This window comes from Rhinatrema bivittatum, chromosome 8 (genome assembly GCF_901001135.1).
Source record: "Rhinatrema bivittatum chromosome 8, aRhiBiv1.1, whole genome shotgun sequence".
NCBI classification, from domain to species: Eukaryota; Metazoa; Chordata; class Amphibia; order Gymnophiona; family Rhinatrematidae; genus Rhinatrema; species Rhinatrema bivittatum.
Window position 1 is genome coordinate 47588406 of NC_042622.1, and position 14417 is coordinate 47602822.

General features: G+C 45.0%; 1 protein-coding gene across 4 annotated transcripts in view; it reads right to left on the bottom strand.

Moving 5' to 3' along the window:
- The window catches only part of SRC (SRC proto-oncogene, non-receptor tyrosine kinase), a 122601-nt gene that overhangs the window by 20950 nt on the left and 87234 nt on the right, over positions 1 to 14417 (bottom strand). For all 4 annotated transcript variants that reach the window (XM_029611581.1, XM_029611579.1, XM_029611580.1 and 1 more), the window contains 4 exons: positions 5622 to 5720; positions 4939 to 5042; positions 2531 to 2680; positions 1781 to 1936 (listed from right to left, as the gene is read on the bottom strand). In XM_029611581.1, the coding sequence (XP_029467441.1) occupies positions 1781 to 1936; positions 2531 to 2680; positions 4939 to 5042; positions 5622 to 5720 (509 nt within the window). The remainder of the gene's footprint in view (positions 1 to 1780; positions 1937 to 2530; positions 2681 to 4938; positions 5043 to 5621; positions 5721 to 14417) is intronic.

Here is a 14417-nt window from a genome sequence, read left to right on the forward strand (position 1 = left end):
TATGTCACTTGACAAGTTTTTAGGCACCTTTAATCCATCTGAAAATCAAGCCCTAAAAGTTTGACGTTTTACACACTGGGCCAGAGTTCAAGATTGCCCAAAACAAGTGCTAGAGCACTTCTGAAATCACAGCTCTTTGGCCCAAGGCTCCAAATTTCTTAGCATTTCTGAAAGAGGTAAATAAACAAGAATGAATATCAAAAAAGCTCTGCTGAGGGTGAAATTTAAGAATCTGCTGCAGGTCCTACAGTGCTTTTTGCACAAGTCTCTGCTTGCATCATTTTTTTTTCTAGGCCATATTATCCATTGCCAGCATTTGCAGGAAATTAAAGCTCTGGGCAAAAAGGTGAGCCGTTTCACAACTGCGCCAACTGAATTACAGACTTCTGGCACATTTTGTTTTTCCCCTCGATCATCAAATCCAGCTGTGTGTGTCTAAATGAAATTTTCAGTCTGCCTCTGTACAACTGTTCCACGACTCTCCAGTCACATCTGTTCAGTTTACTGCTTAAAACCCCACTTTTGTCGCACTTTTCAAAAACCATTAACCTGGGGAAAAGGGGTGAAAATCTTCAGAGGGGTGGTCGTCTTAGCCTGGGGTAGCAAAAATGACAAGTGGTGGGTGGGCACCTTATAGACTGACCAATTCATTGATGAAGTGGACTCTGTCCTGGAAAGCTCATGCTTCAATAAATTGGTCAGTCTATAAAGGTGCCACCCGCTTCTTGTCATTTTTCCTACCCAGACTTAACACAGCCATCCCTCTGAAGATTTTCACCCCTCTTACCCACCTGCCTCTTGTCAGTTCTGGGTAAAAGGGCTGTCTGAACCTGGCTAAAAGCGGATGCAGGTTCCCACAGGGCGTGTACTTTTAGCTGCATTAGTGGATAATTCTCCCAAGGGTGTGTTTAGGTTGGGGTGGAAGACCGTGCACATAGATTGCATTTTCAGACCATGGCTATAAAGTACTTGTGGATTTCACAGCACCGCATGGAGGCTGAATACTGCCACTATGGTTATCACACATGTAATAAATCATAAAGCTCGGGATCTGCTTCCATTAGAAAACTAAACAGCAGCATGCAACAAAAACCAATTCAAAGCAAAAAAAAAATTCACAGTAGGCCTTCCTATTGCATTATTCAACTAAGCTTGTAAAGCACAAATGGGTCACTGAAATCAGTCTGTCCCCAGGCAAGATAAGATACCTGCCCTGCCCATGGCCAGATCAGCCTACAATTGTGGAGAAGGTGGACAGTTACATAGAAACATAGAAATGATGGCAGAAGAAGACCAAACGGCCCATCCAGTCTGCCCAGCAAGTTCCGCACTTTTTTTTTTTCTCATACTTATCTGTTACTCTTGGCTCTTAGTAACCTTTTGGTTCTATTTCCCTTCCACCCCCACCACTGGAACCTAACCTACTGATAACAGCAAAGCCATTTTCAATGCGATCAAAACTGAAAAGCATTCCAAATTGATGTACATGCATAGTTTGTCTTCATTTGGGATTTTGTTGTTTTGCTGTGCTTTGGGAGTACATATTTAAAAATGCAATTAATTAGTAAACTGTGCATATATGAGCTGAAAGCCACAGAACAGGTAGGGAGCCTGACAGTCTTACATTTACATAATATCATCAACAGAGGGACTTTTACATTCCTCATTTGAATATCCTTCATCCACGTCAAAAATTCACCTGCCTCCTTCCTACTGAAAGCGGGCTATCCAGTTCTATGGCTGGAGCACTTTCTATGAGGTGCCAGATTGTGTCTCTTACCCATCCATACTTCTCCAAAGCAACCCTGCCCTAGTTTAACTTCCAGACGCAAAGATTCGCGGGGGATTTCCCAGGCGTCCTTGGCCAGTCCTTGTGTTTGAGGTTTGGATGTAGGACAAACGCTTGTTAGCCGGTGGCACAAACCATCAGCATGCTCTGGATGAGGAAGAGGAGAAGGCAACATGTGAATCTGACAGCACATGAGACATAAAAATGGGTTTCAACACACAGTATCTGAGCTGAAGTCGTTTCTAAATTCTTTTACTAACTATTGTCAGCTTTTCTCTGTGTGGTACAGCTGGTCTAATTCATTCCTCCCCTCTCTCCACCCACTTCTGAGACCCTGTAAATCTCCTTCTCAGGTCAATGGAGTATACAATCACAGACTCCACTGCTCATGAATTTAGCCCGAGAATCCCCATGCACTCTCTGCAATGCAGGGAGGTCTTTTAAATTACTTTTCAACTCTCCAGTAACATTCCTTTTCCTCCTTATCTGCCTCCCTGCTGGCCTGCTCCATTTTAAATCTTCACCTATGTAGCTTGAGTTTAAGGATCGCCAAGATGTTTTCTCACTGCTGTATCTAAATGCAAAACTGCTGTTAGGCATCAAAGTGTAAATGTTTTATATATACATTGGCCTCCCCCACCCCCCGACCTATTTTTATTGCTTCGTGCGTGCAGAGAGAGACAAGGGCAGCCAATGCAAGGAATATCTGCGCAAGAGAAAAAACAATGAGACCCAGCCTACTGGAATAATAGGCCACAAGCTGCTGCAGGCTGTTGAACTGTGTGCGAGAGGTGATGTAAAAGCCGCCGCTGTCCAGCTTCCGAATTTTGTAGTGTTTCACATTGAGCCCCTTCGTGTTGTCGAAGTCAGAGACTGAAAGGCAGTAGGCACCTGTGGAGAGAGGAAAGAGGGGAGGGAATGCAGAGAAAGAATGTATGGCTTATTAATCCTGCATGGTCAGCACAGTGCAGTGTGGCATTAGGAAGGTGGAGTTTAGCTGGGCTGTGAAGGACTCCTGGCCTGACTCCTTTGTGACAACGCTATGAGATTTTTCCGTGCTTACAAATTAAGCAGGATCAGTAGTCTAGCTGTCAGAACAGGGAATAAAACCCAGGTCCTATTAAGGAACTGAAGACAAATCCATGACTTTGGGTTCACAGGCTAAAGCCTCTAACAGATTAATTAGCAGGCTTGTTAATTCTGCTGTGAGGTTTGAACAGTTCTCATGCTCAATACAAGAGACAAGAGAATCAATCAGTGTTAAGTGCCCTCTGTTTTAGAATGTACCTGTGCATTGACCTCAGTTTTACTGTTAACATTTTTATATCACCACAGCATAGAAAAGAGCTAGAAATACTCCTTGCTGAAGCGTCCCTTTCAACAAATTCAGTGATATGCTTTTTTTAAGTTATTATTGCATAACCACATGATGTACAAGAAGAACTTATAAAATCAGCTGAATACAAAAGATATTTTAAAAGATGCATAGCAGCTCCAGGCTCCGCTGGCATAGATAACTGTCAATCCCAGGCAGAGCTAGCCCTGACTCTAAGCCACAGTCTTGCTATTTTCTTTTGATTTGGATAGAATAAGGGTGAAAAGAAGCAGAAAGCTGAAACATGGCTCTTCAAGTGGATTTTGTCATGGTTGGGTTTGATATTCAGTAGTGGGGAGAACGGCAAAATGTTATCTGGCCAAAGTTAGCTGAATTGCTTGTCCAGGATATCCATCAGAATGGTGCAGATTAAGTACTCCACTGAATATATTGGATAAACTTATTGGGCTAACTTTAGGACTGCTCTCCATTACAACTACAGTTAACGAGAAAAGTTTGCTCTGCTCTGAAATGTCTCCAACTTGTCTGGATTATTTTTATCTAGCTAACTTTTTAGCCGGCTATCTTGGAGGTGTGCAGAGTCATGGAAATTTTAAAACCCCAGGGTTTGTTCAGCTAAGTCCCAACTTAGGCAGACAAATCCCTTTGACCATGAACCTTGATCATTAGCATTTGAACATGCTCTTGTTCATTAGCCTTTATAAACTGATTTGCAGCTGAATCTTTCAAGACATTGTTATGAATTATCTGGATGCATGGTAGTAACTTGTGAAAAAGCCTTCAAACCCTGAATGTGTTAGCTGAAGTACCTCAGAGCAACTTAATAGCCACAGTTAAGTGTTCTTCCCTTTTATACCATTATTTATTCCTTTGGCATGCAGCAGTTCCTTAAGTAACAGAATCCGAGACCTCCTTATACAGGACCATCAGCTCCGTACAGCAGATATGGTTAAGACAATTTGTAGGAATACCCAGTCATGGCCATCTGTACAGTTTGCGCTCTCTTAAACCTAACCCTGCCATGCAAAGGGACATGCCTGAATTAAAAGGTTGCATTTGAAAGAGCCACAAGCTCTAGGCTATGCAGGTCTGTTGCTGTCTGCACAGCCCACTCTCCCTCCCCACCCCCCGCCCTTCTCTTCCCACCAACATCCCCATTGAAGAGCTCACAAATGCAAGAGCCCCCTGGCACTGGAGGAGAGAATGAATAGTCCGTTGCCATGGGTTACCCAGCTATTCCCAGCTCAGTGACCCAGTTTACGCAGTCTCTTTTCTGAGAGGACGCACTGGGATTTATGGCTTACACCAGGAGTTTAAATCCTGCCTAGCCCTTATCTCATTGCTCCAGGAACGGAGCCAATTGAACAGAGTCGTCATCTTAACTAGAGGGATATAGCAAGGGGCAAAGCACTACACAGCACTGCGAAATGAAGGACAGCGGCCAGGTACTGCACGGGCCACGGCAGCATCTCTCCAAAGAGCTGGCAAGGGAAAATCTGGGAACTCACAGCTAAGGGAACAACTAAAGGTCTTACTAACAGAGGCAGTCCTGAAAATTGGAGCTATGAAATAAAAACTTTAGTATCTCGAGTCCTGGGAACTCCCTTTGCCCAGTGTGAGAGAGAAGGGTCCCTGGAAGGAAGGCATGCAGAGAACACACACAGTTGAGACAGTTATGCAAATGGACTCATCTGGATTTTAGAGATACAAAGATAGCCTCCCTTTTTCTACTGTTGGAGGGAGATGAGAAATCAAAACCAGTTAAGATATAGAAGAGAGCTAATCTCTTCACATCACAGCCAAACTTCCTTACCTTTGGTGGTTTCACTCTCCCTGACCAAGAAGGTCCCTCGTGGGTTCTCCTGACTCAGCAGTAACCTCTCGGACTCCCGACGTGTAATCTTTCCAAAGTACCACCTGAAAAACGAATGGCCAATCACCACCTGGAAACGCAAACCCATCTCCTCTCCCCATATTTGAAATGGTGCTTTTGTAAGCCAGGCTGCAGCCAATGAAACGTACGTTGCATAATTAGTCTAGGACTCCTGGGTGAAAACAAACAGAAAAGCTCAAACATTTCAACTCTCGCCAATGAGACACAATGTTTCTGAGAATGAGCCTGCTCACGCACGGCGGATGCAATGAAACCATCATCATCCAGCCATGGAGGGAGCAAGAGGATGAATTAACACCCAGCCTGCTGCATGCAAGGGGCTGTGGGATTATCATTCCAGTACAAACTACAGACTTATGAGTTCTTAAATGCTCTGGCGTAAGAGTTTAAAACAAAAAGGGAAGAAAAATAGCAACCAAAAAATGTTGGTGTTTTTGATAAAACCATTCGTTCAACAGGAGAAAGGCCCATGGACTTAATGTTTACATTTATCTTATACTGCCCCCAAAAAGATCCCATGGGTGACTAGAAGGCTGCCAGATAATTAAGAAGAATTTTAAATTCTCTCTACACGAGTCTGCATAAGAAAAGATGTAATTTACTCCTCAGCCTGGATGGAATCGGAAGGTGCGACGTAGTTACTGGGAATGTAGCCAGTTTTTCCAGATGTGAGGGAGCGTGCCAACCACCAGTCTCCTTCCCTGTGAACGAAAACAAAAGAGGACCCTTAACACCTGCAGGAAGAATGGCTCTACAGACTCCTGTTACATAAGCCCAGGCCCTCCACCGGCCTTTTATCAGATTACTACTGCTCTCAGAGTCGGCCGATGCAGACAAGGTCAGTGGCAGGTTCAGGCTCTGCTGATGATGCCGCCGTGTCTTCCTGTGAACTCGTGTACTCCCAACTCCCCCCCCTCCCCCGTCACTGCTCAGGTTATGGCAAATCTGAACTAAAAAGGGGATCGCAACCTTAATCCTCCCTGGGCCGTGCCGAGCTGTGCAAGGCTGCAGTCCTAGGCAATTTATTTCTGCTTCTGACATGGGACTGTACAAGAAAAATAGGAAAATGGGGAAGAAAAATAGAACCAAAGAGTCAAATGTGAGATCCAACTCATTACCTGTTTAAAAAAAAAAAAAAAATCTTGGTGTTATGACTTCATGTTACTCTCAATAGTCTCAGATCCACCATGCTACAATAAAAACACTCCGTAATGAGGACAGTTAGTTGCCATTGTCCAGGTGCCGCCATATGAGAATGAGCATCAACGTGTTTCCTGCCATGACTACCCCGTGCCATGAATGGAAGCTCAAGAATTTACTCCGGCAAACTGAGCCTGATGCTGTTCTATGCAGTTTTGTGTTATTGCCACTCTACACTGGAACAAAATGCCACCCCACCTACGCCAGGAACCTTGCCATAAAAAATTCAAACAGAATCTTAAAACCTGGCTCTTCAAACTAGCATACCCCAACTAACCGTTTACTCACAAAGATACATTCCCGATCCTCACGCCCCCCCCCCCCCCCGACTGACACGCCTCCATCGAACTGAACAACCATCTCCTCCTGTCCCCCTCCTGTTCCCCCTCCTCCCACCCCTCACCCCCTCCACTATCCCTCCACCTCTCACTCATCCCTTACATCCTGTCACCTTGTTAATAGTTAAAAACTCTTTCATCCACTCTCCTTAAGAGTTAATTATGTAACCACCTGTCTCAAGTTGACTTAGTTTTCTTACTGTTTGCATTACATTAAATTATTGTAAAGCTGGTTGCTATGTTACGTTACATTGTGAACCGAGGTGATGTTTTTAACGTGCCCCGGTATATAAAAAATCTTTAAATAAATAAATAAAAAATACAAAAAAATGTATCGTCCTGAACTTTCTCCTGTCCCTGACCCCGCCACCTGCCCGAGGAATCGTGGAGCTCTTCTGACTGGTTTGCAACAGCCCAAGATGAAACCAGAAGAGAAAATGAAATAGGGAGAAAGTGGTGGATGGATCACAAGAGCAATAGAGAAAAATGGGATGGCATAGAACCACACAGACTTAGCAGTCAAGACATACTACAAAGGATTAATCAACAATATGAAATGAATGATCCCTGGAAGTAGAATTCTTGATTTGAAACATGATCCTGTGTCAAGGATGAATTTAAAAAAACTGGGGACAAGCATTATTTAAATTATTTTACTTGCAAAACAAAATATATAATTTAAAAAAAAAAAAAAGACTGGACAGGTTTTTATTTAAATTATATATAGGGTTTCTTTGCAGGTTTTGAAAAATACAGAAACTTAAGGCCCAATTTTAAAAGGGCCGTGTGCGTAAAAACGGGGGGGTTACCCGTGTGGCCGGGCCCTGCGCACACTGTGTGCATTTTAGAACATTCTCGGCCGCGCGCGTAACCCCCGTTACACGCAGAAGTGCCGGGCCCTGCACAGCGCCATTAGCCGCTGACCTGGGGAAGCATGCGCTGCCAGCCAGCCGGCGTGCGGAGTTTACGTCTGCTCCCAAGGAGCAGTAAGTATAAAAAGAAAATAATGGGGAAGGTTGGGGTTAGGGATAGGAAAGTTCCCTCCCAGTTCGCTCCTTAACTGGAGCGGACTGGGAGGCAACTGGGGGAGTCCCGACTGTGTCGCCGTGTGTATTTTTCTAACCCTCCCCCCCCCCCGCAACACACAGCAGGCCACCCGCTCATACATGTGTGCGCAGACATGAAAATCCGACGTGCATGTGCACGCAGGACCCATATTTTATAACATGCACGCGCCAAAGCACACATTATAAAATAACTGCGTCCATGTGCATGAACCGGGAACTGTGCGCGCGTTTTTTTTAAAACTCTATTAGCAAGCCCAGTGTGATTATCCTTTTTTTGTGAATAGCATCAATGCCTGTGAGCATTAATAGTGGGATTTGAATGGTTTGGATAAATATAGAGCTGGCAACATTACCCACCAAAACAAACAAAAAAAAAAAGCAAGATTAAAGCCATGGAAAGTTACTTAAGAACAAAAGTCTAGTGGACATTCTGGCAAAGTTGTCCTATATTTCTATGGAGATTTATCGATTTCTACACCACCGCAAACTATGTTCTCTAAAACTGATGCTAACCACTGCCTATAAAGAGAGGCAACTGAAGCAAGTTGTTAGATGGGGTTAGGTGTGCTAGGGTGGCTCCTTCAGTCTCTCTCTCACCGGGAGGCACTGTTAGGAATGGCAAGATCACGGACCAGGGAGAAGCATATGGTCTCTCTAGACCAGTGGTATTTACTAGAGATCTGAATCGTGTGCCAGATCGTCTTAACGATCAGATTCGGCTGGGGGGGGGGGGGGGAAATCTGATCGTTAAGATATGTGAATTGGAATCGTTTCCGATTCCAATTCACATCGCTAATTTTTTTTTTAGGGAGGCCCGCGCCGCTAAAAAAAACAACCCACCCGACCCTTTAAATCGACACCCCCAAAACCTTTTAAAATTACCTGGTGGTCCGGGGGGCCTCGGGGAGAGATCCAGGGGGGCCTCGGGGAGAGGAGAGATCCAGGGAGGCCTCGGGAAGAGATTTCCCGTTCCCAGGCATCAGCTGTTCTAAAAAAAAAAAAATGGCGCCGATGCCCCTTTGCCCTTACCATGTGACAGGGTATCCGTGCCATTGGCCGGCCCCTGCCACATGCCCCTATTATACTATACTCTATAATAGGGGCTGATGAGTAAAGATGGCCGGTGCCATCTTTAAAGATGGCGCCGGCCATCCAGTGCTCCTACCATGTGACAGGGGCCAGCCAATGGCACGGATACCCTGTCACATGGTAAGGGCAAAGGGGCATCGGTGCCATTTTTTTTTTTTTTAGAACAGCTGATGCCTGGGAACGGGAAATCTCTTCCCGAGGCCCCCCTGGATCTCTCCTCTCCCTGAGGCCCCCCTGGATCTCTCCCCGAGGCCCCCCTGGACCACCAGGTAATTTTAAAAGGTTTTGGGGGGGGTCGATTTAAAGGGTCGGGTCGGTTGTTTTTTTTAGCGGCACGGGCCTCCCTAAAAAAAAAGGGTCGGGAGGGTGGGTCGATTTAAAGGGTCGGGTGGGTTGTTTTTTGTTTTTTTGTTTTGTTTTTTTTTAATCGGGCCATCGGCGCCATTTTAATTAGTGGCAGCCAAAATGGCGCCGATGGCCCGAGAGGGGGAGATCGCGCCGGGGACACACCCACTGGACCACCAGGTAACTTAACATTTTGGGGGGGTTCGGGAGGGTGGGGGAGGGTAAGGAATTGGTTTTAAAGGGTCGGGGTGGGTTTAGGGGTTGTTTTGGTGTGCCGATTTTCCCGCCCTCCCCCAAATAATTCCCGTGCCCTATTTAACGATACAATACAAATGCCCCTGATGATAAATCGGGGGCATTTGTATTGTATCATGCACTCTAATGATTTAGAATGATTTTAAAATTATCTGACGATAATTTTAAATCGTTCAAAAACGATTCACATCCCTAGTATTTACTCCCATCTCTCGAGGGCCGCCAACCGGGCAGGATTTCCCTAATGAATATGCATGAGCTAGATTTGCATGTGCCTGCCCCATTGTATGCAAATACTCCCTCATACATATTCGTTAGGGATATCCTGAAAACCTGACCTGTTGGCAGCCCTTGAGAGCCGAGAGTGAATACCACTGCTCCAGGCTGAGGCAGAACATGTGGCTTAGACATACTAGCCTCTCAGCACAAGGCCTTGCAAAGAACGTGCAGCAGCTTTGGGTACCAACAGCACTCAAGCCAGCCGATGCTATACTGTGTGCTGAGCCTAGCGCACAGGCTAACGAGCTCTTGGGCGTGCTTTGGATGCACTAGGCTAACACCCAATGTAATAAAGGGATTAGTGAGTCCAAACCAGCATGTACCTAATAGCGCTCATCACATGTAAACGCATGTAGATGAGGCTATTAGATATTACCCCAATGGAAAAAATCACCCTGCACCAAATGTGAACGTTTTAACACGGCACTCCGAGCCATGTAAGAAAAAAAGCCCAACAAATGCTTTTCTGTGGTTCCTCCGACTTTGTATCATCCCAGTTCTAAGTAGGAGGTACTATAGGATGAACATGAAAAAAAAATAAATTATGCCAGCGGTCAGTTTAGGGAAATGGATGCCCATTAATTGAACGGCCGTTTCCCTAACCGGCGCTCAATGCCATGGATGCACAATTTATCCTTAGCACGACCCCTCCTTTAAACAATGCATCACGTGCCCAGGAGAGGGAGCTCAATCGTGAGCGCCCGTTTTACGTACGGCCTGAAGAGGTTTTCAATTCACATTCCCCCCTCTTTTTCTGAGCTGGGTTCACTGCTTTTGAAACTGTTAGCTAACCCCTTCCCATTTAGTATAACGTATTTTAATTTTAGCATTTTTGTGGTTTCATTTTAGATAAGGAAAATAATCCGGTGAGGCAACATCTGTGTTTTATGCTCACGTAAGATGCCATGATCTCAGCATCAGCAACGGACTTGCATTCTTTTTAATTACGTTTTTTTTTCTCCAACAACCAGTTTCAAAAAGAGCAACAGCTTCCCCACACACTCCTTCTGGTGTTTCTTTTACACCAGCATTGGAAGAGAAAGCACCAAAGAAGTGAAAGAGAGCAGGGGAAACAGGAGGAGAGAGAGAGAGAGAGACAGCGACAGAGGCATTTTCTATACATCTGGAATAAACCAGCAGAGACTTTCTGTTCTGTGTGAGTCACAGGCAAAGCATGTGCAGAATTTCAAGGTGCCTGGAATGTTTTTGGCTGGCAGAATTAGATTAGGGAGGAGGAGGAGGAGGTAACTGATGTTTAAAAACATTCTTGTGCTCATTTTTCCATCTAATATTTGTTGAGCAAAGACAAGAAATATTTGTTGGGGGGCAGAAGAGGGTTTAAAAAGGAGGGAAATGATGCAATCAAGACAACAAAACAGTCTTACTTTTTGCATGCACAGATATCCTTGGATTACTAGGGAGGTGCATTCCTCGGGCCATTTGGTTCGTCCGTGTGCACATATCTCACGATCGTAAGGGGCATGCGCAAAATCAAGGGTATGCGCACGTGCGGGAAGGCGCCCACTTGCGCGCGTACATTCCAATCGTGAGATACATGTGCACGGGTCGAAACGAATGGCCTAAAAAAACCCAAACACAAACAAACAAACCACAAATGCACATCCCTATAGATTACTACCCAGTCTGCCTAGAAATACCACTTTACCAAGCTCACCATGGTTCTTAGATCACCACAACTGGCATTATATACTATCCAGAGCTAACTCGCAGAAATGCGTCTCCCATTTTCCATCGCATGCAATGCAAGCAATGATGATTTACAGGGCAATTTCCAAAAGCCATTTACCTGGGTAAACTGTCAATTAAATCCACCCTTTCCCCAGGTGAAAGTACATGCAGGAAATCAACAGTGCATATACTTTTACCCACAGGAGTGGGGTGGGAGGGAATAGGTGTGCTTGGAAGCAGAGTTAATTCAGGGGAGGCAACAATGAGCATCGGTTTCCATAGGGAAAAAAAGTAGGGATATGCATTTTTTTAGGTTTTGGGGGTTTTTTTTAGTGCACATTCATTTTTTTTTTTTTTTAAGAGCACACTAACTTGGTTTAGTGTGCACTAAAACAAAAACAACCCCCCCTCCAAAAAAAACCCAAAAAAACCCCCGAAACGAATAATAAAATGAAACAAAATGAAAAAAAAGAAAACAAATTTTCTGGCTGCACATCCCTAGAAAAAAGTATCCACAGCATAAGCAGGTGCAGATCTCTGTGGGTATTTATCCCTGGGGGCAAATTTTCAACAGGAAAGCAGACTTGTTCTTTCCCCTTTGAAAAACGGTGCACAGCCTGCAAACCTTAAACAGGCAGTCAGAAAAATTGCCCCTCCCCGTGAAGTTCAGAGCAGTTACTTCTAGAAAACAATGCTCTGAGGCAATTTGGTTATTACTTAAATCATTCAAATCTCCTTTTATGTTCTTTTTCGTAGTTTCTTTTCAAAGCAACACTGAAGTTTCTGAGAACCAGTTTATAAAAACATTAGCCAGGGAGTTGCTATGCAGGCACCACTTAGACACAGGGCAAGCATCAACACAGCAGGAACTTAAGGACTTAAGAGAAGGGAAAAGAAAAATATAGCAACTAGATTTAATTTAACAAAATGTGCCCCTTTTTTTCCTAAAAGGGTTAAGTACAAGAAATAAAATAACCGAGCAAAGTAGTAAAAAGGAACAAGGAATACAAAGTTTTAAAAAGGAGGGTAAAAAGCCAAGTTGGTATTCTGAAGAACTTTAACTAGTCCTGCGGCTTTAAAATCCAGGATGGGTCTTACTTGTGTGCACTCTGCATGGACAAAGAAAATATAAAGGAATACGTAATACATTCCCTGACTAGCTTTGGGGAGTTAATACTCAATACTCCTTTCCTTTGTTCTGTGCAGACCTGAGAAATGGAGCGATAACCCCTCAAAGCTAGTCAAGAAATGTCTTTTTTTTTTTTTTGTTTGCTAATCTTTATTTCCATGCACTTAAGCAGACGAACACATCAACTGCACTACTTTTTACGCACACTGAAAGTGTTACATTAACACAAAAAGTTGTGTTCAGAGTATACTCTACTGCATCGACCTACAGCCAACTGTATCAAAACGTGAGCTGTCCGAGGATGCACACAGTGATAAAAGGTAGCACAATACAACCTCAGAAAGAGGCAGCAAGGGGTCAATTTTTTTTTAAAGGCTTTAAGGGGACAATATTCCGCTGCAGAGTGGCTAGTTAACTTTACCAGGATATTCAGCGGCACGGAGGCGCTGCTGAATATACCTGGCTATCTTAAAGCTAGCCGGATAGGTGTATCCCCTAACTTTAGGCCAGCACTACGGCGTAACTAGAGTTAGCCGCATAACTTTGGTGGCTAACTTAGCTGTTCCTGGAAATGCTTCCCGCCCCCAATTTACACAGCTACCTTCTCGTTCTGCGGCTAGAAGGTTGCCACATACGGAGATGAATATCGCCGTTTTTCTATTTAGATGGATAACTTTTCAGTTATCCGTCTAAATGGCTTTTGAATATCAACCTCCTATCGTCTATATCAGTACCTTTGAGAACTGACTAGGGCAGAGTTCCTAAAAAGTGTACAGCTCCAGGGACACAAATAGAGTGGGGAAATGTTAGGCATCGAGAACCAATTTCAGCACCAGCACCTGACTTGGACAGCTTAATGAAGGCAAGTGAATGAGGAGGTCAATATTCAGTGGACATGTTAGCCGGATAAACGTCCTACAGCCAGATAACTTTAACCCTAAGCAGCCACTGGTTGAATATGGCTGGTTGGACCTAAAGCTATCCGGGCACCAAGTCATGGGCCTCCCGGTCCAATGCCCACCCCCCACCATCTGTCTCAATCCCCTTCTTTCCCCGCTCACCCAAAAATGGGCCCCACTCTAAAAAAAAAAAACAACCAACCCACTAAAGTGCAAGAAGATAAGCACTGCAGGCCTGGGCCTCCCCATTAAAAAATAGTAAACTTTATCCCTTCTGCCCCCCCGGGCCTGGTTACCTTTGCAAATCACCCCTCTTTATCTGCCAGGATCGCTGTGCTACGCGACCCCAGCGTATGCTTCCAGCGTTACTCGGGTAATAACACTGTGTGGTGTAGTGGGAGGAATGGAACGAGGAAGAGGGAGGTGAAGGAAACAAACTAGAAAAGGAATACATAACTACACACCTGCTGTATACACTGGGGAAGAAGGGATGGTGGGAGAGCAATCGGAAGTGCCAGGTCTGCAAGCACACGTGACCCCCTCCACTACACAGAAGGGGGGACAACTGGGACTCATCCGTGGGCATCCCATGCAGGTGGGAGCGCAGGAGGGTTTAGGGATTCTGGACTTTTCCATGACGAACCTTGCATGGGGACTGATTGCGTGGCCTCGGTCTGCGAGGAAAGCCAGTGAAACTGCTGTGGCTTTTACTCCACCACTGCCCAAGCTCGGGCATAAAATTTTCTTTTTGACGGCGTGCACCGCCAACCGAAGGCCGTGGCTTCTGGGGCCCAACATCCGTTTCATATCATCCAAATCTCCCTCCTTTTATTGGTTTTAAACCGGTAGTCTACCCACTGGAGGGGGGAGGGGGGTCGGGTCTCCCCCACATCAATCCCACTGTGGGAGCGGTGCACACACAGTTTCCAAAGAAATCTTAAAATACAAACCTGACGTCCACTTTTCTCCTAAAGGAAAGCATGGCACAGAAGGGGAGAGAGTGAGAGAGAGACACACAGGGCTTCAGTTAAACAAGCAGCATACTCAGTAACACACTGTCATTAGCAGGCAAAGGCGCCGGGCACGAGCAGCTCTGAATCCTCGCTGG